Raw genomic sequence first — 22,735 nt, forward strand, 5'->3', positions numbered from 1 at the left:
CAACAAAATCAGCAAACTAACATGAGTTCCTAACAAAACCAACAACAGGACGGAATGACAGATTGGATAACGCAAACGGAACTGACTGACAAATACGCAAGACAAAAGACATCAACGACCCGACAGGAGTGAGGGGCAGACAGGACTTAAATACAAGACAGGTAACAAGAGGCAGGTGACTGTGGTTACAGGTAACACAGGAGGGGCGGGGCGAGGCAGGTGACTGTGGTTACAGGTAACACAGGAGGGGAGGGGCGACGCCAACAGAAACCATGGTAACATAGACATAATAAAGCAACCGGGGACGAGTCGTGACACAAGCAAACTGCATTTTCCTCAGCAAAATAGCTGCTGATTGAGCTGACTTGAGTTCACTGCCACACGTCAACCAAATGACGGCTCGTCAGGTCTGGTATATCAAAAGGCACCAACCTATATTTTATGTAATAGTTTGTTTTTATATCAAATGAAGCTCCAGAAGTTTGTTGATTGAAGTTAATTATTATTTTTCACTTATTTCTCCATTCTAATGTCAAGCATGTTTCTCCATTTTAGTCCAATAAAACATTACAAAAGCATGGTTCTTCATTTAGTTGATGAAATACTTCTGACGAATAATTTTCCCAAAAATCTTCGGGATCTAAGGGGTTTTGGAAAATAGCTCTCCAGCAAGTAATTGAACATTTTATTTGACAATTTCTTCAGCCCCCACGCTGGATTTTGAAAGACTTGAGTGTGGCTTGTTGTGAGTGATGACATCATACTTTGTCACCCACAGAGCCCTCATTGCTCATCTTTATTCATCTGCTTATTGTGTCGAAACTTGGAATAAAAATGTCCTGATGTCTCATTTGGGAATGCCAAAGTCTAATGACTGTGAAACAGATGTGCAAACAAGTGTACGGAAACCTTTTATTTGGTTAAATAAAAACAACAATCTAATCCTAAGAACAGAGATGTGAAATGGAAAAAGGTAGAGAGGGAACAGCCAATCAAACTGTCTATTGATACATATGAAATATTCAAAAATTTAAAACAATTCCAACTGCTTTTACCTATTTTGATCACTGATGGGGAAACAATATGGCTTGAAGGGCAGGGAGGAAATACATACAACTAACGTATTCCACTTACTCTTAATGCTCAGTTTGAACTTTCTGTGCAAGCCTCAAAGACAACAGAAGGGCTGATAAACTTGGGGCAGAAAAACCAAACCAATTCGGAAAAGCAGAGGAACAAGGGGCTTATTTACAACACGTAGTCCAGCTCGTAGCGGATATACATATTTTTCTCATCGTTGTACACTTGAGGGTAGTGGGCGATGAGGGCATCTTGGGAACCGATGTAAATGGAGTTGTAAATCTTCCAGTAGACGTCGCGCACTTTCCGCGCCGGGTGGAAAAGACCCTGAAAACACAGGATGCAAGAGGCGGCGTGATTCTTCTTGATCGGCAGAATTGAACAATTAACTGGTCATTAAATACGTGAGGAATACGCTGATTTAATCTAATTATCTACTCCTGCATTCCTTCTGTAACAACTTGTTTGAAGGTGGAGAATCATTGTAAATCTATGCTAATTTATGTTAGCATTGTGCCTGCACATCTACAATGCTTAATTCTTGTTTCAGTTTAAGAGTAACAAAAAGAAGACTTTGCCTGACTGCATACATTCAAATGTATTTACTGCATGTGGGAGCTGTCACACTTTTGTTTTCTGGGCTCGATATTTTGAGCTATCAGTAGTCTGGAACAGTAATGTCAAGCTGTTTACCTGTAAGCAGTACTGCAGCATGCGGCACGGCCCGATGGCGACCCTCAAGCCTTCCAGGGCGCCCATGACAGCCTGAATGACGTGAGGCGACGTCTCAAACACGTTGGGCCACACGTAGTTTAGCAAATGGTTGAGGGAGTCCTCACACCCAAAACCGTAAACGCCCAAGGACATGTGCTGGACCACCGCGCTGGCAGTTTGCCTATGGACCAGATCTCTGCAGAAACACATTAAGACAGGTTAATCAAATAATAAGCAACAGATATTTCTCTAAAAATATTAATAGGCTGCATGACATTAAGTTATTTAAGGTTAGGGTTGAAAGCTTTATTATTTCTCCACATTGGCGAGTTACCTGTCCATAAGCGCATCCTCAAGCAGCGGCGTGACGGCGTAGATGTAGTCCTTGCCCATCTCGCCAATGTACTCGAACAGGAAGGACAGCGACTTGAGTACGCCATTCTGCACATTGAGCTCAGGAACGCGGTACTCGTTCATAAGCGCGGGCAGAACGGTGAAAGGCGAACACGTCTCGGCCACGATGGCGATGGCCACGGTGGTGCAGACGCGGTTCTGACGCTCCTGCACTTTCAAGTTGTTGAGCAAAGTGGCCAAGACGTCGTGTGGGCTGGGAAGTGAGAGGATGGCAACACAATTAGTCAATCAAAGGATTTGTCATATTTGATCTGTTTGTGCTTGCACTTTTGGGGGTTATCAAATACATTCACAGCATCTTGGACAACATGTGTTATATAATGAAAGCAATCACTACTTGTAGCCACTCACCCAATAGCCTTGGCGATGTAGCCAAATGTGTTGACAGTGGCTCTGCGAATGGCCTTTTTGTGAGCCTTGAGAAGCTCCAGCAACTCAAAACAAATCCTCATCCACTCTCTGGCTGACACGTACTCAGCACCCCTGGAATAAATTGACAATCACAAGATGAGATGTGGAGTTATGCAGGTGGTTATTTGCAGTGTGCGGAATGCTTACCTGTCCGCTATCCTGCCCACCAGGTCGATGCAATTCTCCTGCACTTTCTCGTGTCTGTTCTTCAAGATCGGAGTCAAACGAGGGAGCAGGTCTTTGATGGGGGGAGTCATCTTGTGCATGCCTGCAAAAAGGGTGAGTATGGTAAGACTTTTTGACATGTATTCAGCAAATGAGGAACAGGGAGATGGTCACGTTTTTTTAATCGGAGTAACTGTCAATAACATGTGGTGACATACCTATAACATTTACAATGGCCTTCAGCGCTCCCAAGATGCTGCCCAGTACTTCAGGGTATTCTTCTCCTAGGTATTCATACAGGACCACACCCAAGTGACCCATCAGCTTTTCCTGCAGATGCAGATGATATAAACAAAAATGAGTCATTCATGTCCGGGACATCAACACAATATTATCGATGTGGCTTTCCAACGTACCTCCTGGCATGTTTTCATGACCACGGCGGTGCGTGAGATGAGGTCAGCAGCTTGCTGACGCACTTTGGCCGACTTGTTGTTGAGACGCCACAGTACCGTACCGCAGATCTGAGGCAGGTAGGGCTTGACGCGCTTGCCGAGGGCGTTAACTACCGTGCCGAAACCGTTGAGCATCACCGAATCCTGCAAAGGAAATTGGATTCCGTGAGTAGAAATGTATATACACGTGAGAAAATGTTACATTGCTTTTGTGCTCACCTCTGTAGTCTGTTCCTGGAAGGCGTACAGGATGCCGTCAATCAACTGCTCCTCCAGCTTGTGGTCGATGTCGGCGGCGCCCAGGTTGCCCATAATCTTCTCGATGGTCTCCATGACCATTTTACGGTACTGCTCTGCCTCGTCTTTCAGGTCGTCCACAATGCGGGAGATAATTTCTGCGGCTCCCACCTTGTTGGCCAGTTCAACGGTGGTGTCCACCAACTGCAATGATTGCAAAACTTAGATTAGTTTTAGCATTAGAAAGCTAGTTGATATACAGTGATTCCCTAAATTTATGCGGTTTGGCATTTGTAGTTTTTGGGGAACATATCCGCCTTTATATTTGCTGCTTCAAATGTGTTACTGCCATCTTTTCTCATTTTTGTCAAGACCAAGAGGAAAGCTTCCCTGTTACTTTCTGCCAACAAAAAATGCTTCCCTGTACAATGAAAAGGTCTTTATGTTTGTGAGCGCTAACCTGTCTATAGTTACGTCTGTCCAAAGCCATCCTGTGCTGCCAAAAGTGCTTGAAGAAGGGGGGCAGGATCTCAGTCTTGATGTAGTTGGCCTCCACACCATCGGTGCCACAGCACTGCTTCACCACCTACGAGATGAGACGGCAATGCTGATCAGAAGAGGAAAAACTTGAGCTTGTTCCCAACGGGTTGCAGGGTGAGAACAGAGCGAACACGTGTCGGCTCTGCAAATTCTCGTGTTGGGAGTTTATCTAGCGAACTACTAGCCCTGATTCAACCACAAACAGGAAGAACAGGCGAGAATGTGTCGCACAGTAGTCTCACATATCTATGTGACGCTGGCTTCTTACCTTTAGAACAATCTTTTTCATCTCCTCATCTGGAGACTGGAACTCTCTGATGAGGATTAACATGACTTCTCGGGTGTAGTAGTTGGCGTACTCGGCGTCCATCAAAGGGATCAGGTAGCCAATAGCCTTGAGGAAGGCAGCCAAGCCCTGACGTAAAAAAAAAAAGAAGACAGACATTAATTAACTCACTCACAATTATTTGTTATTCAGTGGCGTGTTGTCTAGTGCTGATAGTATTGCATTTGGACCACTACTAATAGCAACAGCCCCAAAGAAATGCCACAGCAAGCAAAAATTTATACTGGAGCCACTTTCAGGCTTCATGCTGGGTGCTGATGTTGCAATAGTATGAAAAACAAAACTGCATATGTAAAGTTTGGTGTCCATTTACTTACTTTTCCTCTGTGCTGTCTGATACCCTTCCAGAGGGGCTTGAGCACCGAGTCAAAGGATTCGATACCATAGGGTGTTGCGGCTTCGGCCAACGCAGCGATGGCCAGGGCGCTGATGGTCCTCACTTTTTGCTGCTCATCCACCAGACCTGCACCGCCACAGGTTTTATCGGTTAGTAAAGAACACCAACCCTGTGGTGGGTACTGTGATAACACTCATCTTGTTTTTGAACGCCACTGACCGTGCTCAATGATCTCAACCAAGCTGCGCAGGTGAGGAAGGATGGCGCATCCCATAAGGATGGCGATCTGCTGTACGATCTTGATGCCCGTGTGCCGGGCCTGCCATGACTTCTTGCTTTTGCACACGGCTTTGAGGAAGGGTAGCAGGGAGGGGATGCCGAGGGCAGACGCCACCACCGCGAAGGCCCTGGCGGTGGTGTTTCTCACATACTCGTCCATGTTGTCAATGTCGGGACGCATGGTAGAGATCATGGTTGCCAGGCCAGCCGCCTGTGAACACGAGGGGGTTATGCAATCAGGAGTGGTTCAGGGTCTCAATCCAAAGCAGCTTTTCTACATTCCATTGACTTGCAGTAATTTTTTTGGCTAGCATCCAGTATGGCAAATCTGATTTAGGCTCGTCAACCTGTTTCCATAAGAAGGTAAATATGCATCTGTAAAAAGCTTGATTGTATCCAGCGAGTGCAGGGTGAGAACAGACAAGGCATTCAAGTCAAGTCTGCTAGCTCTCGTGCTGGAGTCAATCTAGCGAACGACTAGCCCTGATCCGACCACCGGACAGGTCGAACAGGCGAGAATGGTTCGCAGAAGGCAAAAACAACTCCAGAAATATGTTTAATGTTACCTTTGCCAAGTTGGAAATGATCTCTCTGCCTTCTACTCTGGCGTAGTAGTCCTCATCAATGAGCAGGGGCTCAATCACCACCAGGATCTTGACACATAAAGGACAGTTTGTCATTTTTGCATTGTCCGATTAATTGGGAAAGGTACAAGAGATGTGAGCGTGTGTTTACCTTGTGTACATAGGGTCGAACAAGGTCGTCAAGTTTGTAGAGAATACGGTCGATGACTTTGACCAGCAAGTGGCGTTCTTGGTCCTCAAGGGTTGGGGACATGAGCAGTGGGAGGATCTGGTTGAACAAAGGTCCTGCTCCAAACTCACGAGCTTTGTCTGTGATCTGACGCAGGGCCGCCTGAAAACCAAAAGCAGACCGGGTCAAAAGTCTGCATGCTTTCTTTATTTCAAAGGTTTAGGGATGAACAGGGATGAACGTGAGCGGTACCAACCTTTCTCATGGGGGGAGTGCCATTTTTAATCTTCAACAGCAGCTTCATGATCTTTCTTTCTTTCTGTTCTTCAGGGCTCAATGTGGACTCATCCACCTCAACCTAACACATTCAGAAATGTTTAATTACCACACAGCCCGGATGAATGGATTACATTTGATGTGATTTATGTGTCTCACCAGCAATTTGTCAAAATACTGGATGTCATCAGGTTTGAGGAAGGGGAGGTTTCCAGAGGGTTGGTCATTCATCTGTTTGGTGGTGCGGTCCTCCACTTGCATGTGGAAGCCGGTCATGCCGCCGATGGGGGTAGGCGTTGCCGAGAGCTTGCGAGCCGGTGTGCGGATGGGCACGTAACCAGCTGGTGGAGGCAACACCTGCATTGAAAGCAAAATAAAATTAGGAATGGGTACTGAGCCCCGGTACTAAACTAGGCAAAATTACCAAAGACCCAAAAGTATTGATGAAATTGTTTTCAACTGGAAAATGTGCGGTAGTGTATGCGACACAATGGTGCACAGACCTTGTATCCTTCAGGAAACATGGCGTCAAGCTCGTCGTCTGTGAGAGGCCGGTTTCTCTCGTCTATCTCCCGCTCCCACCTCCACGCCTGCAGTTGTTCTGGAGTCATGCTCATCAGGTGACCTGCAATGCCAGAACAAGGGTTATGATGATAAACATCACCAATTTATAGGAAAGCAACCGGTGCCATCTGACAATTATTTTACAAATAACATCAGCTACTGATTTTACTAGACCATCTCTCCACGGAATACAATTTTGCTGTGTGAAAGTGTACACGTCTGGCAATATCACACCTTTACTCAAAGACTAGATGGTAACAATTTAGAATACACGGCTTCTTTACCTGGTGTTGGGGTAGCCATGTTCATGGCAGGAGTTCCGATTGGGGTCTTTCCAGGAGTCAGCAATGGTGTTGAAGAGCCCATCTGACTAGCGGGTGTTTCATCCCAGCGAGATTTCCTCTTGCTGGCACCTGGAGTAGGAGTCTCCCCCACGGACTCATCCCCCCTGTCGGTACGTGGAGTTTCAGCCCAGCCACTGCCGTGCCCAGGTGTCTCCCTCTCTGTCTTTGGCGTTTCGTCCCAACGGTTCTTCCGGACGCTTCCTGTGGCTCCCCCGTGGCCCGGTGTGGCGTGACCTGGTGTGTCCCTGCCTGGCGTGGCTGCACCGGCCGGCGTGTGGCTGGGTGTAGGGTCCCACATGCGTGAGCTGGGTGTGGCCCCGGGGGTCTCACTTCCTTTAGGCCGGCCAGGTGTTTCGTCCCATCGGCTGTTTGAAGGTGTGTGCGCCGGAGTGTGTCCCGGAGTCTTTAAATCACAAAAGAAATTGACAAGCTGACTTTTGGGAGATTTCCAATGATCATGTTTATGTGGCAAAACTCACCTCAGAATTGGCATCAGCCTGGTCCCAGCTGGACATCTTTTTGGGGGTCGAATTGGTAGGAGTTTGGTCAGCTGTCTGGTCCCAGCGGCGCTTGCGCTTGGCGGCGGCAGCAGCAGCAGCAGCAGCGGCGGCGGCTTGGCTGGCAGCGGACCCATTGACAGCTTTCAGGTCACCCGACTTGGCCTTCTCTGCGAGCTGCAGACGAATTTCTCTCTGCGCAGGAAGTAGTAACAGACAGTTAACACAATGAAAACATCATCTTGGCAAATTGCATATTATTTTCCATACTTCTTCTTTGGACAGGTTCTGCTCTCTCATGACGTCCACATAGGATCTGACCTGTAGCTTGGGGTCCGGCGTTTTGCCTCCTGCGCGAAAGAGCACCAACAAGAACAAAGGACACTCATTAGTGCACGCTCTCGGGACTCACTTAGGTTATTCACACCAAGCACAAACACAGCCAGCTAACCCTGACTACAAATGTATGTTCCCGTTTAAAAAAAAAAAAACAAAAAAAACAACAACAGTGAAATCACAGTATATCCAACTGAGTTACATGTTTACCCTCTCTTACATAGACATAGCATCATAAGAAAAAACAAGCAGTTATATGGAGAGCAGAGCTTAAGTTTTTGGTGCTTTCTTTTAAGTAGATAGAGCCATCACTGATGCAGAGGGGGGGTCCTGGGCTGTGCTCTTCAGAATACGTACACTTTCAGTGCCAAGGGTCCTTCTGTAGTCAGACTTCAACCAGCAGAAAAGCAGCCTAGAAAATTTCTCTTTACCATTAGTAACACTTTGGAAAAGGGTTTGAACTCACACACAACAGTATACCACCTGTTTAGCATTGATCTGACACACAAAAAAAGATGGGGGGGAAAGAAATCAAAGTATCTTCTTGGGGGATAAAAAATTCTGAAATTGATCAAAATGAAGACTTGCTTTTGAAGCTTATCATTAGTCAGAGCCACTTTTCCTTGACTTAATCATTGTTTACAGAACATTTATCTTGACTTCCTTTTTGACTAAAAAAGGTAGCAAGTGAAACATTACAGTCAAGACAAATTGAGGCAGTAAAAAAAAAAAAAAATGTGTCTTTTAGAAAATCAAGAGTAGCTCCAGCTGGGTTCAAAGACCAGGAGCAAGTGGACCCTGACCAAAACTGACAAGTGCACAGTTCTCTCTGTGTCCCCCATAACCTACACAGGATGAGTTGCTGCGCCCTTAACAGAGTGCAGTACAGGACTGGCAAAGCAGTACTGCTGTAGGAGAGAAATTAAGGACAGTTAGTATGGGCCTGTGTATGGTGGCACACAATTTGCTTAGAGAACATATTTCTATTTTACAGAGAGCCTTGTAAAATAAAAATATATTTTGACATCAACAAAGTTTGTACACAGAGCTCTCTTTGCTCTCTTTACATGCAGGCTCCTAACAAGCCTCACACTACTGGTAATGCTAACGCTATTCCCACAATTCAACTCGCCTTGTGGTCGAAAAGCTTTCCGATTTTTGCTTGTATGTCGCTACGAGGGATGGGCATAATCAATTAAAGGTGCATGGATTTATATTGACGTATTCTATTTATTGTGTGGAATTGATGGGTGATTTATCTTGAAGCGATTAAGTCAAAATAGACTGCACTGGAAGGGTGCAAACACGGACGGTGTTGATTTAACTCAACTAGTCTGCTGTCAAATAAATGGTAAACACACCGTCATGGTGCTCAAAGCGCTTTACAATGCCCCACATTAGGGCTGTCCCTCAAATCATCCCCAGGTGAGAGATCCACTAAAGACCAGTATAGACTGCCTGCAAATAAAACACCTTTTTAACCTCAGTAAAAAATAATCAACTAAGACCCATTTGAGCTGTCGCACACTGAGAAAACAGCACCAACCAAGGCACGTAAATGGTCTCAAAATAATTTGACAACTACATAGTCCAGGGAGCTACATAGTAAGTAACCCATTGTGCCACCGTTACTATAATGTATATTTAGACATAAGGTTATTTGCATTTGAATAAATAAACCTACTCATAGACCTTACATATGTGATACCTGTGTTGAAAAACACTTTAGTACCTTAACAATTTCCCCAACAAAAATTAATATAAAAAATGAAAATGTTAATTTCCCTTTAGTTTATTAAGGAAATATTTTTATAATGCCCACCCCTAATGGCTACATACGGTGCAACGTCATATGCCTCAAAGAGGCCAAGAATAACACAGTGACACTAAATCCATTCAAATTAAAGTCTTTTTTGGCGCAAAACCAATCATGGTCATTTTCTAAAGCGACTTCTGAAACCTACGTGGATTGTTCCCTCTTCCTAAGCAGTGGCCAATCAGATACCGTGCCCTCATCAGGCGAATAACGCTCTTGGTTAAACTTCACAGGTTGCTCCACTTTACATCTTGTACAACTGGTGGTCGCACAGGATTGTTAACCCTTCGACTCACACACACAACCCATCTGCTACCCACGTTTGTTAGGCGACATATCTGATTTTGACATTGGAGCACCTAACCACCTCTCCCACTCAAATGCATGGTAATCCTATTAGTTGTTACGCTATTTTGGGTGTTTTGTAAATCAAGCATCCTAATCCATCCTAGTCCTTGCCCAAAAAAAGTGGATAAGATGTCCAAAATGACTGCGTTTTAGAAAGACAAAAGACAACAACAAAGGATTGACCACAGGGAAGGCGTAGAGTCTGGGAGGCAAGCAACTGCATTGTAGTCGAAGGGTTGAACAGCTACCACACTTGATGATGCACAGAAAAAGCAAAAACGATAGGGGGAATAATAAAAAGGACCGTGTCATAACGGAGATGGAAAAAAGGCCAAAGTTACCATCTGCAAAGGGGTCGAGACGCTCTGGCGAGATAATCATCTGCATGCGCCGAGCTTTGTACTCGTCCTCCCGCTCTGCGATCTTCTGTGGACGATGCTCCGCAAATGGATCATACTGCAAAAAAAAAAAAAAAAAAAGTAGCGGACACGATTAATTTTTATATAAAGAAATGTGATCAGCGTGTCAGGGAGAGTGCTGATCATCCTTGCAAAGTTTTACAAAATACTACAAAGTTGTGATGAGTAACTGTTCATTTTATATTTTTGTACATTGTTTTACAGTGTGCATCCACATCAGTTATCACATACTTGTTCATCTGACTGAGGAATGGCATTGAGAATGGCCACTGGAGCATGGTACCCTTGCTTTTTCTGACCCAACAAACTCGTCGCAGTTTCTTCTTCATCGTCCTGGAAGAAAAAAAAAACATAAGCATAAACAAAGTTTCAAGACAGCATAACAATACTAACAGATAAGGAGTGGACCACAAAAACATATTTGTGGATATGTATGCGAATTTGTGGATATGTAGGCTCGCATCTTACTTCTTCCTGTTCGTTTGCAGCAATGGAAGTGACATAGCCGGCAAAACGGCTGTCGCTCCCTCCATAGATTTCTTGGTCATAGAACCCAGTTGAAACAAGGCCGACTCCCTGCTCATCTCCTTCCTCCACCAGGTTGGCTTTCATCCCCTGGATCTCGAGGATCTGGGCCTCGATATCTGCACAAAATACATAAAATGCATGGATGAAATTTAGGCAGAAAAGTGTAGCATCAAATAGCAACGACGCTTAGGAGCCAGCGTATCAAATCTCTAACAACGTGTTAACTGTCGCACTGCTGCATTAGCCTTGATGCTAAAATTAGCACAAATCCTTTAATAAAAAATATCTACACGTCTTGTTTTAAAGTATTTAGGCCGAAAGAAATGATTTGCATGATGCACGTCGACGAATCCACAGCGTCAACAACAATCGCCACCGTGTGGACTGTGTAAAGGGCTAAAAATGCTAACAAGACGGCAACCAGCGCCATTATCTAAATCTGACCGCGTTGCGTCGTATCGCGGCCGACTGTTTTTCTCGTTTTATATAAGTAAAATGTGCATATAATAATGATATAAACACATGTTTGTTCGACAAAGAACATTGTCGTAATGTAAATGTGTTAACTAGCTCAAAACTAATGCGAATAGATTAATTTTAAAAACATTTTACCGTCGTGTGTTTTGGCGATCTTCGCCATTTTGGTGGTGGTGGTTGTTCGCCAATGAAACAGGAAGTCAGTAAAAGCACCAGTAGAAGAGTTTGTCGCTTCCGTTTTGTTGCTCATCGCCAAAATAAAACATTTTGTTATCTTTCACTGAGATATCAAAATGTATAGTCTTTACTAGATACAAATCTGGAACTTGCCACAAAAGTGAAGGAATGTCATTTAAACACAATTCACAGATGTTACCCAAGCAAAATATTCTTACAGCGGTTCAAAAAAAGGGATTGCTTATTCTTTTTCTGAAGGATCTGAGGATGTTTCATTTGATAATAATAATAATAATAATAATAATAATAATAATAATAATAATAATAATAATAATAATAATAATAATAATAATAATAATAATAATAATAAGAAGAAGAAGAAGAAGAAGAAGAAGAAGAAGAAGAAGAATCCGTGGCGTGGAATGACTGCAAAGCACTGGGGGGAATTATGCGCCCCCAATCATTTTTAGTAGACAATGTGTCACTAATATGCCAACAGTATCTAGACGTCATTGGTGATATACATGATCAATAAAGAGGCCAAAAAGGTTAAAAGTCCAGTGCACTTGACTGAGTGGCTTATGTTTCACGAGACAACCGGAACTAACATCTCGTGACAGGACAGTGTATTCTTTTTTTTCCCCTCGTTGACGTAGTCAACAAGTAACCAATGATAGCGTCTTAGCGTCATTCAATTGACCATTAAGGAGTCGGATTTAGACGAAGGAGGCGTGGCCTGTTGCGAGTCTCTCCGCTTAGAAGCCATCAGCTGGAGAAGAACGAACCAACTTGGTGGGAAAGATGGCGAGAGGAGCTCGAAGCTTGCGAAAGATCGCCGCTTGTGTGAAGCCGCCAGCGTCCGCGTACAGCCGGGACGCACGCTCCGGGAGTCATTTCAGGTAAAAATTGTTATCTTAGTTGTCGTGCCACATATGATTTTTAAATTTGGACCCCAACAGTGTTTGATCGCAAACAAAACGCTGGTATGTTCCCCATTGCCACCAAAGCTTACATAAATATCTCTGCAGCGTACTTTTCTTCCACCCAACTTTCCGCATTAGTTTGAATGTTAACTTTCAGTGAATTGTGTGAATTAATGAATTGCATGTGTGGACCGAGCCCAGAATTCAGATCAATGGTATTTTTTGCAAACTGCAACTGCAATCGACAGTATGACCCAAGGCGAGAAGAAAATAGTTTGTGCACAGCACAACACTTAAAAGCATTTAATAGCTAAAAACTTTCAAAAGGCAAATCAGAGAATAGAAGTTTAAACAACTATTAAAATAATGTGCATTGTTTATATAGGTATTTAAAAGCAATAAAAAGCTTTCTAACATTGCTGAAATTGATTTTCATGTTTGAAATATCTTTATTAAATATATGGGGGAAAACGTTTTTAACCAGGATTTAAATGTATTTACACTTGGGATGACTTTTCTTCTGTTAGCAGCTTCTTCTACCTGTGTGCAGCCTAACAGCTTCACCATGTTTGCATTGAAATCTGGACATCACTAATTGACCCAAGTCCACATACCTCAGAGCCCTCCTGGTTTTTATATTCGATGAATAACATGTTAAATTGATTGATTGACTTATTGTCAGACAGCCCGCTACACAATTTGCCGGTGATTGAGTGCAGAGGGGCCGCCAAAGAGGCAAGCGGGCTATGTGGGAGGACAATTGGGTCAGATGTTTTTGTCTTGCACTGAACGCAGGTGCCAGGGCGGCAAGGAGGGACCCTTCGATGACACATTATCTGTTGCAACAAAAGAAAAATTCACATTATGAAAATCAGGTGGCAGGTCAGGGTCTGCGGCTTTGACTTCTATACTCAGATGGGCTGTTAATGTTCAAATGTGAGTTACGACATTGCAGCTACTCCTCTCTTTTTTTTCCTACATTATTGCTCATAAGAAAGAAATTAATTTATAGTTTGATTAAAAGCGAGTTGTTGAAACTTTGTCAAAAGGGTTTCCATGCAAGTTTGTCATTTGAAATAAATTGAGACTTATACGGAAAAGTTATTGTCTGAGCAGCTGATGAAGGTGCAGCCAGGATGGAATACAAATGAGTTTCTAGTGACGTGTATTGAAAGGCGAGAAATTGCTTGGATGTATCCTTCCAAATGTCAATGAATGTTTCGCGTCACCAACAGGCTCACACAGTGATGACTCCCACATTACTGCAAACAGTGCTGAGACGTAACGTTATTACGTGTTAATCTCCACCTCTGTGCGTGTGTGGTTTTTGTCCTACATTGATGGCCGCCTTCTATTCTGAGGTTGCACTTGCATTGACCGTCGGAGTCAGTCACACGGTGACTATATCACATTTCAACCAGTCAGGAATGGGCCACCGCCTCAATCCGACTAGCACAGAGCACGTGTGTCGAGTTAAAAACTCTTTTTAAAGCGGTCCGTTACAAATGTACCACTGCAAGCAGCTTAAGGATACAGTAAAAGTGGGATGGTTTTGAGATATTTTCCATTAGAAAACTAGTCCAAAGTGATTGGTGGAAAAAGAAAGATAAAGGCACACAAAATGAAACAGAGATAAGATTTGCATCTTCAACTGCAGTAGCATTGCGTCCGTGACCTTTTGTTAACCTGGAATGTTGTCACATGCTTTGCTAAAATGACAGCACGGCAGCTTCCATGTAACGTGGCTCAATTCAAAGTAGCGATATCAGAATAGCCTTTTTTTTTTTTTTGGTAGTTGATGTGGAATTTTGGGTCGCTCATATCAGCAACTTATGAAGTAACAGCCAAAGATGAAGGTTTACTGCTTTAAAGGTCACAGCAGTCTTTGTCAAATAAGCATATGTTTGCCTAAGAATGACCACATCAGGTCCAAGTCTAGAGACAACTCTATTTTTAAAATACTGGCTATATATACAGCTAACTAGAAAAATGCAATGACACTTTATCTGTTTTTATTTAAAAACAAACCCCCTTTCCCCAAGTGAGCAAAGTAAACACGTCAATATGTCTGCATTCCTTCAACTTTTGCACCTTGGGAGCAATTTGCTGAGCTGTCTTAACAAGAATCAATTTGCTACTACACATTGTTTTCCTCGACTTGTGCATTTTGTCTCAGATCTCCATCTCATGTCTGTTATGACTCTTGCACTATATCATTTTTGTTGCTTTGTGAAAATTGTTAAAATCAAAGACGTGACCATTGGATTTTTCAGTAAGACGTTTGTCCTGTGTGGCATGTAAAGATCTCCAACGTGTCACTTTCCTGGTGTTACGTCAGCGCAAGAAGAGGGCCAAGGTCTTCTATAAAAATATGTCATTGGGTGTCCAGCAGATACCCACCATCTTATGGCATCCCGATGACGCATCTCCCTGCCCTGCTGGGCACCACCATGCCTGTCCGCAGCGTCGTCTTTCCCACCCGAGCCTTCTTCAACATTGCCAACACTTTCTCCAAGAGAAGAGAATATGCTGAAAGGCGCATTATTGGGTAATGCATATATCTGTCTTGTTTTTGTTGTTTTCATAAGCGTCATTGATTCTTCTCAGAACAAGCCTTTTTTCGTGGTGGAAAAAAAAAGACATCAAAATTAAACTTTTTTTATGCACAGATATTCCATGCAACAGATGTACGAAGTGGTGGCCAACGTGGCGGACTACCGCCACTTCGTTCCCTGGTGCAAGAAGTCCGACGTCATCTTCCAGCGAAGTGGATACTGCAAGGCCAAACTCACCGTTGGCTTTCCACCAGTGACGGAAAATTACACGTCCCTTGTCACCACAGTCCGCCCTCACCTGGTCAAGGTGGGTTGCTTTTTTGGCTTACTCCACAAAAGGAACAGTTGTTCATTTGCACTGAAAACTTGACGTCAGTATATTTGCATTTAACCTTTAAGAGCTGTTTGTTTTGAAATCATTCTCTAAGGGCAATTTTTTTGTTTACTTTTAGTCAACACATTTTAAGTATTATTTAAGTACAATATAAAGATATATATTTTCCTGCACAGCATGGGTAGGCAATTCGGGTCCTGCATGTTTTCTGTCTACCTGTCTATTCAAATGATCCAGTTTCTGCAAACCTTGCTTATTATCTGACCATTTGAATTAGTTGAAAAGTGCAATGTTAATATTTAAACTGCATGTTATAGTCGTGTAAAATATTAATTGTACTTTGCTATTGTATGTTAACATTGGCCAACTTGGTGGTGCACTTGAAGATTGAACATTAAGTTCAAGTCCTTTTTTTTTTTGCAAGCAAACTTGGTATGTAGATATTTTTTGCACTAATCATCTTCAAAAATACGTTTTAGCGCACATAATCAATCACGGATTAAAATTTGAATGAAGCGGCCACCGTCTTCTAAAGTTCTGACGCAATTCTCCCTCGTGCATGGCTCACCAGGCGGCCTGCTCGGATGGCAAACTGTTTAACCACCTGGAGACGATTTGGCGCTTCAGTCCCGGCCTGCCAGGCTACCCTCGCACTTGTACTGTGGACTTTGATGTGAGTACATTTGAAAATCAACCTCATGAAGATGCCATCTAGATAAATGTGTCGACGCACCATTTCCTCCCGCTCCTCGATTGCTCCTCAGATCTCCTTCGAGTTCCGCTCGCTCATCCACTCGCAGCTGGCGCACGTGTTCTTCGACGAGGTGGTGAAGCAGATGGTGACGGCGTTCGAGCGCCGCGCCACCACCATCCACGGCCCTGAGACGCCCATCCCACGCGAGCTCATGTTCCACGAGGTGCATCACACGTAGCGACGCTTTGACTGAGGAATGGAAACAAAAATATTAACAAAAGCAGTGACTCATGTTCTACCTAACAACCCCAGTGCCTTTCTCTCTTTTCTTTTTTATTTTAAATTAGTTTTTTTTTTTGTGCTTTGCATAAATCTTGCCAAAGATTCCAGCACATATTTAGTGCAGGAACAGGCAAACCTCGCACAGTCCGCTCGTCAATTCCATCATGATCAGCATCTTGTTATAAGCTCCGCCCACTGGAGGTGACAGGTTAGGGTCAAGGCAATAAAAGCTTTTGTTGGACACAGGAGACCACATGGAAATATAATGTCTCCCCATTTCATTAGTTTAGTTCAATTTAATTGGAATGATGACAACAACATGCAACAAGGGTGGCGATCTTTTTCCTATTGGGGCCAGTTTAGGTAAAATACAAGATATATATTTTTTTTAGTATTATGATGGGTAAGGAGAATGTGAGTGTTAAATGTTTTGCGGCTTTTGCCATGAGAGGGAGAAAACATGCAAGTTAATTTGTTTCTTTGTAGTAATAGTTTTTAGGCCAAATGAATACATTTGAATGATTTGATGTGCTCCATAACGTAACATATTTTGCATTTTATCTCCTGCTGAAAATCCTACAGATGTCTTAAGAATCCATGACTAAAAAAAAAAAAAACCACAGGAAGTCATCAATTTGAAAGGTACAGTTATGCGCTTTAGCAAATGTCTGCCTTGCAGAAATGTAAACATTCAGTACCTCCTCTCCAGATGCTTGAGTTTTCGTTATGCTTTTATGTTAGCTCTGTATACTTCCATCGAGTTCTCCATCTGGCACACCAACTGACTTTCACACTCGACAGGAGTTTGTTTCATTTGTTTGTAAGAATTGTCCAGTGGGCCGGATCAAATGTGCTGCAGGTTGTCCACCCACTGTGCTAAGACAGATATGTTTTGTGTTGGATCTCACTGTTACTGACTAAAGCTATTTCCATGCTGGACTCAAGAAGTGCAGCATTGTACAGTATATAGTATTTTATGTGCAATATCAGAAAACCTTTATTTTATTTCATTGTATTTTTCTAAGTAACATCAAAAAGCAAGCCAGTATGTTTGCCCACTCGCATATTTATCATTCTTTTTAAAAACCTGCCCATGTATTTATTGAAATGTAAATATCACATCAGGTTGTTTTTCAAAGAGGAAAAATTGTGTGTGTGTTTTTTAAAATAAGGGACTGATTTTGTGTTTTGAAAATAGTATTTGCAACAATATGTTATCAGCTGCATGATTTATAAAGATTTTTTTTCTAAAAAGTTTGTGTGGTGTTTTTTTCTCCCACTCATTGGCGCCAGGAACAAAAATAGGCCTGCATCATGTGAGTAGTAAGAATAAACACGCCTCTGTGGTGTGAGGTCACGCTGCCTTCATAGTTATGCAAGTCAAGGACTTGAAGCCCTCGGGGAACCTCGAAACCAGTTTCGTCATTGAATGCCACACATTTGTAACATTTACACGGAATACTCCATCTTGTCCTCTTGTTCAATAAATGAGTTATGGCAAAGGGGTTACCAGAGAGCAAACTGGCACCTCAGAAGCATCAAGCTCCCCAGAGCAATAGAAGTAGTCCATGTAATCTGATTAAAACTAATTGAATTCCATCATTTTCCTGCAAATACATGTATAAGTAATTTTAACAATTGCCATGAATCCTTAAAGATACCTATTACAAGAACCTGGACACAATAAATTGGATTTATTGATTACACTGCGGGAGGAAAATAACCATCACCATTAATCAATGTATACATGATGGTACATAGTAAAAAAAAAAATAGTCATCACTACTTGTATGCTATTTTATGAAGGTAATTCTTCATTATTTCTGAAACAAATGATCTTGTATCCTGTTCGATTTTTTTTGTAAACAGATATGGTATTACACCGTGGGCACTTTGTATCCAAATACAAAAACTCCAAAAAAACTATCATTTGAAAAATGTGTTTAATTAAATCAAATAAGCCTCCACCTGCTTCAACGGCAGGGCAAAACCTATGACATACATATATAAAAACAAAAATTAAGTCATGACAAATACAAATGACAGCAACACATTCTTGGCTTCACTTCACTCTGCTTTTTTTTTCTTCTTTTTTTTACAGTGTTACGTTGTTTAGGATATGACCTTTACTGGAAGTTGAAACAGATATTCACTGCAGAAGGTCAATGCAGGGCCAAACAGTATTGAACACAACTGATGGGTAAAGTCATCCTAAACCCTCAGATGTACCTGTCGAGATCAACTAAATAGCGATCAACACTAAACCAACCTATAGAGGACGCTGTTCCTGTAAACCTGGCTGCCGAGTTTCTGCAGGGGGAGAAAATGTCTGTCTACTGAGTTGCATGTATTTTACACAAGTTGTGGATTAACTGATGTGAGAGGCAAGTGGACCGCCTCCGGGAGGGCTGGCGTAAAGACGAAAGGTGAACCACCTGCAGTGCCAACTTCCTCTTGGTCAGGTTCAGTGAGTTATGAGTGCAGAGTCTCAGAGGCGCCATTTTGTTTAGTCTATACAGTCATGGAGGGATGAGGGATGGCGGATGTTGCCTTTTAGAAACCCATGCCACCACCCATGCCACCCATGCCGCCCATTCCACCCATACCGCCGGCTGGCATGTCCTTCTCCTCCTTGGGGATCTCTGTGACGACCGCCTCGGCGGTGGAGAGCAGCGAGGCCACACCCGCTGCGTCCAGCAGGGCCGTCCTCACCACCTGCACAGGATGAAGCCGCTTAGAGGTCAACACGGTTCGATGGGATAAACTACAATGTCGTAAGGAGACTTCACCTTGGTGGGGTCAATGATGCCCTTCTCCACCATGTTGACGTACTCGCCCAGCATGGCGTCGTAGCCCACCTCAGGAGGCGCCTGCAGGATCTTCTCCACCACCAGCGAGCCCTCCACGCCGGCATTCTTGGCGATGGTCATGGCGGGGATGCGCAGTGCTCGCCTGATGATATCCACACCTGGCAGATGGAGAGAAAAAGAAGGAAACACTTAAACCAGGGCAAAAACATTTTTCTCAACATATTTCCTTGGCCTTAAGGTGCCACAAAACTGAGCTATTCACTAACCAATCTTCTGGTCGTCGTTGGCAGGTTTGATGGCTTCCAGGGAGGGAATGCAGCGCAGCAGAGCACAGCCGCCGCCGGGCACGATTCCTTCCTCCACGGCTGCCCGCGTGGCGTTCAGAGCGTCTGTCACGCGGTCCTTCTTCTCGTTCACCTCAACGTCACTGGTCCCTCCGATCTGCATGAGCAACGCTTAGTTTATATCACGACGTTGGTGACCAACAAGCCATCCTGACCGGCACGCGCACCTTAAGCACGGCCACGCCGTCCGAGAGCTTGGCCAGACGCTCATTGAGCTTTTCCTTCTCGTAGTCGCTGGTGGTATTCTCCAGCTGCTCCACGATCTCGGCCGCCCGCTTCTCCACGTCGGCAGGTGCGCCGGCGCCCTTTAAGAGCAGCGTGTCGTCTTTGGTGATCTGCACCTCGCCCACCTTGCCAAAGTCGTGCGCCTGGATGTCCTCCAGAGCCACGCCCACAGCATCGTCGCCAAACACCTAAGGAAGACCCCCACACTATGTCAGCCAAATAGGAGGATGGCGTTCCTAAGTCAGTCAGAAAATTGGACTTACAGTGCCCCCAGTGGCGATGGCCATATCCTTCAGCTGGTTCTTCCTGTTGTCTCCGAAGCCTGGAGCTTTAACTGCGACCACCTGCAGGCCAACCTTCAACCTGCACAGTGACAAAGACACCAATCTAAGCATACTTAACAACACATATGCATATATCGTGATCATTATTTTTTATAAGATGACCTGTTAAGGACCAAGGTGCTGAGGGCCTCTCCATCCACATCCTCGGCCACAATAACCAGAGGCTTGCGGTGCTGGTTGGCGATTTCCAGAGCGGGAACAATGCTCTGCACACTGGAGATTTTCTTCTCACTGAGCAGCAGGTAAGCATCCTGGAACTCACATTTCTGACCTGCGAGGTTGAATATAAAAAGTTAACACTGTGTCATTCAAGGCAATTACACTGCTGTTTTGTGGTCGGGATGATCAAAAAGTAGAATTCGCACCCTTGGCTGTGTTGATGAAGTATGGAGAGATGTAACCACGGTCAAACTTCATACCCTCGATGACCTCCAACTCATCATGAAGAGTTTTCCCATCCTGAAAGCATTTATAGAATACAACATCTTTATTGGCAATAGAATACAGTACAACAAATAGACAAATATTTGACATAAATCTAAAAAAGAAATATTGAAAATGTAAATAAAAAAGAAATGTAAACAGCAATTACAGTCATCTTTCTAAAAACGTTAATGAAAAGATGTCTGAATCCACATACAGACAAGCTCTGCTTTACATGACAGTGTAAGATGTTATTAAGGTGTCTCAAAGAGATGCAAAAAGATGCTGACCTTGACCGTGATGACACCTTTGCGACCAACTCTCTTCATGGCGTTGGAGATGACATTGCCAATCTCTGTGTCGCCATTGGCTGAGATGGTGGCAACCTATAAAAACACCAAAAACGTATTCCTTCATATTAAAACTTCTTACATACAATATTGACAATCTTCTTGTGAACAAAGTCCCACCTGTGCAATCTCCTCAGGCGTGGTGACTGGCTTGGAGAGCCGTTTGAGCTCATTGATGACTGTTTCGACGGCCATCATGACACCGCGACGGATCTCCACAGGGTTGGCCCCCTTGCTGATGGTGTCGAAGCCCTCCTTGGCGATGGCGCGTGCCAGCACTGTGGCAGTGGTGGTGCCGTCACCGGCCTCCTCATTGGTGTTGTTGGCCACGTCCTGCACCAGCTTGGCACCAATGTTCTTGTACTTGTCCTTCAAGTCGATGCTCTTGGCCACAGTCACGCCATCTTTGGTCACCTTCGGGCTGCCCCAGCTCTGCTCGATGATGACCGTACGGCCCTGTGACAGATAATGATCATTTCTTGTAATTATTCATACTGTTATTTTTTGAATAATACTTACTAATTGCTTAAAAAAAATAGGGTTGTCGTTTGTACTATCTCGTACCTTCGGACCCATGGTGACCGCAACTGTATCGGCCAGCAGGTCAACACCTTGTAACATGAGGGCGCGGGCATCTGCGCCGAATTTGACGTCTTTGGCGTAGGCACGTGTGAGGTGCGGCGCTAGCGTCCTGCACACAGGCCTTACCTGCTTCATGATTGTGGGTAGACGAAACATGTCTGCAGGCACAAAGTAGGGTAAAAAGCAGAACATTTAACCACCACAATTTTATAGGGGAAGACTAATATTGAAAGTAAAACTGAAAGTAAAAAAAAACAAAAAACAAAAGACATGCATATTGAGTCTTGATTGGACACAAAGTACAAGTATGCAATCATTGTCTAAACCCATGAATGAATGAACACATGACAATCTTCAAATTCACAAACTGTAGAAATTATTTTGCATCATTCTTAGCGTCTTTTTTATGAAATACACGAACACAACTCTAGAAACGCTTATGGGATATTTGATAAACGTGACATTGCTAACTCCCCAAACCACGTGTCCTCGTGCAGGGTCGTGCGTCACAAGGTCAAATTGTAAGGACGCATGCGCAAGTCGTACCTCTCCATCTCTACGCTTGATGAACAACTAGTTCCACTACTACTATAGCACAATTGCTTTCCGGAACGCAATAATCACTCACCAAATTAAAGTCACGCATCCTGCACATGATACCCACCATATTGAAAATAATTAAGTTGTTGTAATTCGAGGACACTCTGGTGTAACATTAACTTTGTTAAGGATATTTATTTAAGCGTGAAACACAAATTTAAGTGTTGCGTGCCCTTGCATGTCAGTGGTGAAATCTGTTAGCAAGAAGCAAGTGAAGCTAGCTAGCTAAAGATATTTTTTTCGCATCTAAACACACTACTTCGTTGTGAGCCAGTGTTGCTGCAATGCTATAGCTATTGGCATAAGATAGATGAACGAATTGTAATACTTACTTGCGTGGTGTGTGTTGTTAGAGGCTGGAGCGACTAAGGAGGAGGCACGTCTGCCAGACGAGGTGATATAACGACTGGAGTGAGGGCTGACTGGATGGAAGTGCACATGGCTTCGCTACATCCGGGTACTTAGCCGGCAAGCCCCGGACTCTGAATAACATACTACCTGGCACAATAAGTCATTTTAATCGCCGTTTTTAGGCAATTCAAACCACGCTCGAATCATAATCATTGTTTCATTGCATCAGAGTAACAACCATGATGCCATTGTGCTCCGCTGCTATGGAAAAGTCGAGTTGGGGTATTTGACGCTCGTTCCGGGGCTGACTTTCCAGAAATTTCTCCTGCGCTATTGGAGGAAAAAAACTTAGGTCAAAGTTGACATTGTGCAATGTTGCTCAATGCGGAAATTAGTAAAACAGAA

The 22,735-nt window shown here is 43.7% G+C and overlaps 3 protein-coding genes across 6 annotated transcripts; 1 reads left to right on the forward strand and 2 right to left on the reverse strand.

Annotated features, from left to right (window-relative positions):
• Nucleotides 1-888: 888 nt before the first annotated feature.
• On the reverse strand, nt 889-11,554 carry sf3b1 (splicing factor 3b, subunit 1). Of its 3 annotated transcripts, XM_049728952.1 has the most exons (24): nt 11,472-11,554; nt 10,800-10,975; nt 10,563-10,664; nt 10,254-10,368; nt 7,683-7,762; nt 7,395-7,607; nt 6,856-7,318; nt 6,511-6,632; nt 6,167-6,364; nt 5,988-6,089; nt 5,714-5,893; nt 5,545-5,631; nt 4,919-5,189; nt 4,680-4,825; nt 4,285-4,431; nt 3,937-4,062; nt 3,459-3,680; nt 3,201-3,383; nt 3,003-3,114; nt 2,767-2,887; nt 2,560-2,691; nt 2,129-2,401; nt 1,774-1,990; nt 889-1,407 (listed from the first exon to the last, which is right to left on the reverse strand). In XM_049728952.1, the coding sequence occupies exons 1-24, from the start codon at nt 11,497-11,499 to the stop codon at nt 1,249-1,251; spliced, it is 3,975 nt and encodes a 1,324-aa protein (XP_049584909.1). In that variant the 5' UTR covers nt 11,500-11,554; the 3' UTR covers nt 889-1,248. The 3 variants fall into 3 exon arrangements, with proteins under 3 accessions (XP_049584909.1, XP_049584910.1, XP_049584911.1); XM_049728953.2 differs by lacking the exons at nt 10,254-10,368; nt 10,563-10,664; nt 10,800-10,975; nt 11,472-11,554 and adding an exon at nt 8,106-10,002; XM_049728954.2 differs by lacking the exons at nt 889-1,407; nt 1,774-1,990; nt 2,129-2,401; ... (14 more) ...; nt 6,856-7,318; nt 7,395-7,607 and having other exon boundaries at nt 7,686-8,656.
• A 689-nt stretch (nt 11,555-12,243) lies between these two features.
• coq10b (coenzyme Q10B) lies at nt 12,244-17,472 on the forward strand. Of its 2 annotated transcripts, none has more exons than XM_049729001.2 (5): nt 12,244-12,412; nt 14,826-14,984; nt 15,106-15,298; nt 15,897-15,998; nt 16,090-17,472. In XM_049729001.2, the coding sequence occupies exons 1-5, from the start codon at nt 12,315-12,317 to the stop codon at nt 16,255-16,257; spliced, it is 720 nt and encodes a 239-aa protein (XP_049584958.1). In that variant the 5' UTR covers nt 12,244-12,314; the 3' UTR covers nt 16,258-17,472. The 2 variants fall into 2 exon arrangements, with proteins under 2 accessions (XP_049584958.1, XP_049584959.1); XM_049729002.2 differs by having other exon boundaries at nt 12,246-12,412; nt 14,829-14,984.
• A 755-nt stretch (nt 17,473-18,227) lies between these two features.
• On the reverse strand, nt 18,228-22,476 carry hspd1 (heat shock 60 protein 1). The gene is made up of 11 exons (XM_049728998.1): nt 22,312-22,476; nt 21,362-21,537; nt 20,918-21,253; nt 20,738-20,833; nt 20,390-20,483; nt 20,127-20,295; nt 19,944-20,043; nt 19,623-19,868; nt 19,378-19,552; nt 19,091-19,269; nt 18,228-19,016 (listed from the first exon to the last, which is right to left on the reverse strand). The coding sequence occupies exons 2-11, from the start codon at nt 21,533-21,535 to the stop codon at nt 18,855-18,857; spliced, it is 1,731 nt and encodes a 576-aa protein (XP_049584955.1). The 5' UTR covers nt 21,536-21,537; nt 22,312-22,476; the 3' UTR covers nt 18,228-18,854.
• Nucleotides 22,477-22,735: the final 259 nt, after the last annotated feature.

The sequence above is a fragment of the Syngnathus scovelli genome, chromosome 8 (assembly GCF_024217435.2).
Source record: "Syngnathus scovelli strain Florida chromosome 8, RoL_Ssco_1.2, whole genome shotgun sequence".
Taxonomy (NCBI): domain Eukaryota; kingdom Metazoa; phylum Chordata; class Actinopteri; order Syngnathiformes; family Syngnathidae; genus Syngnathus; species Syngnathus scovelli.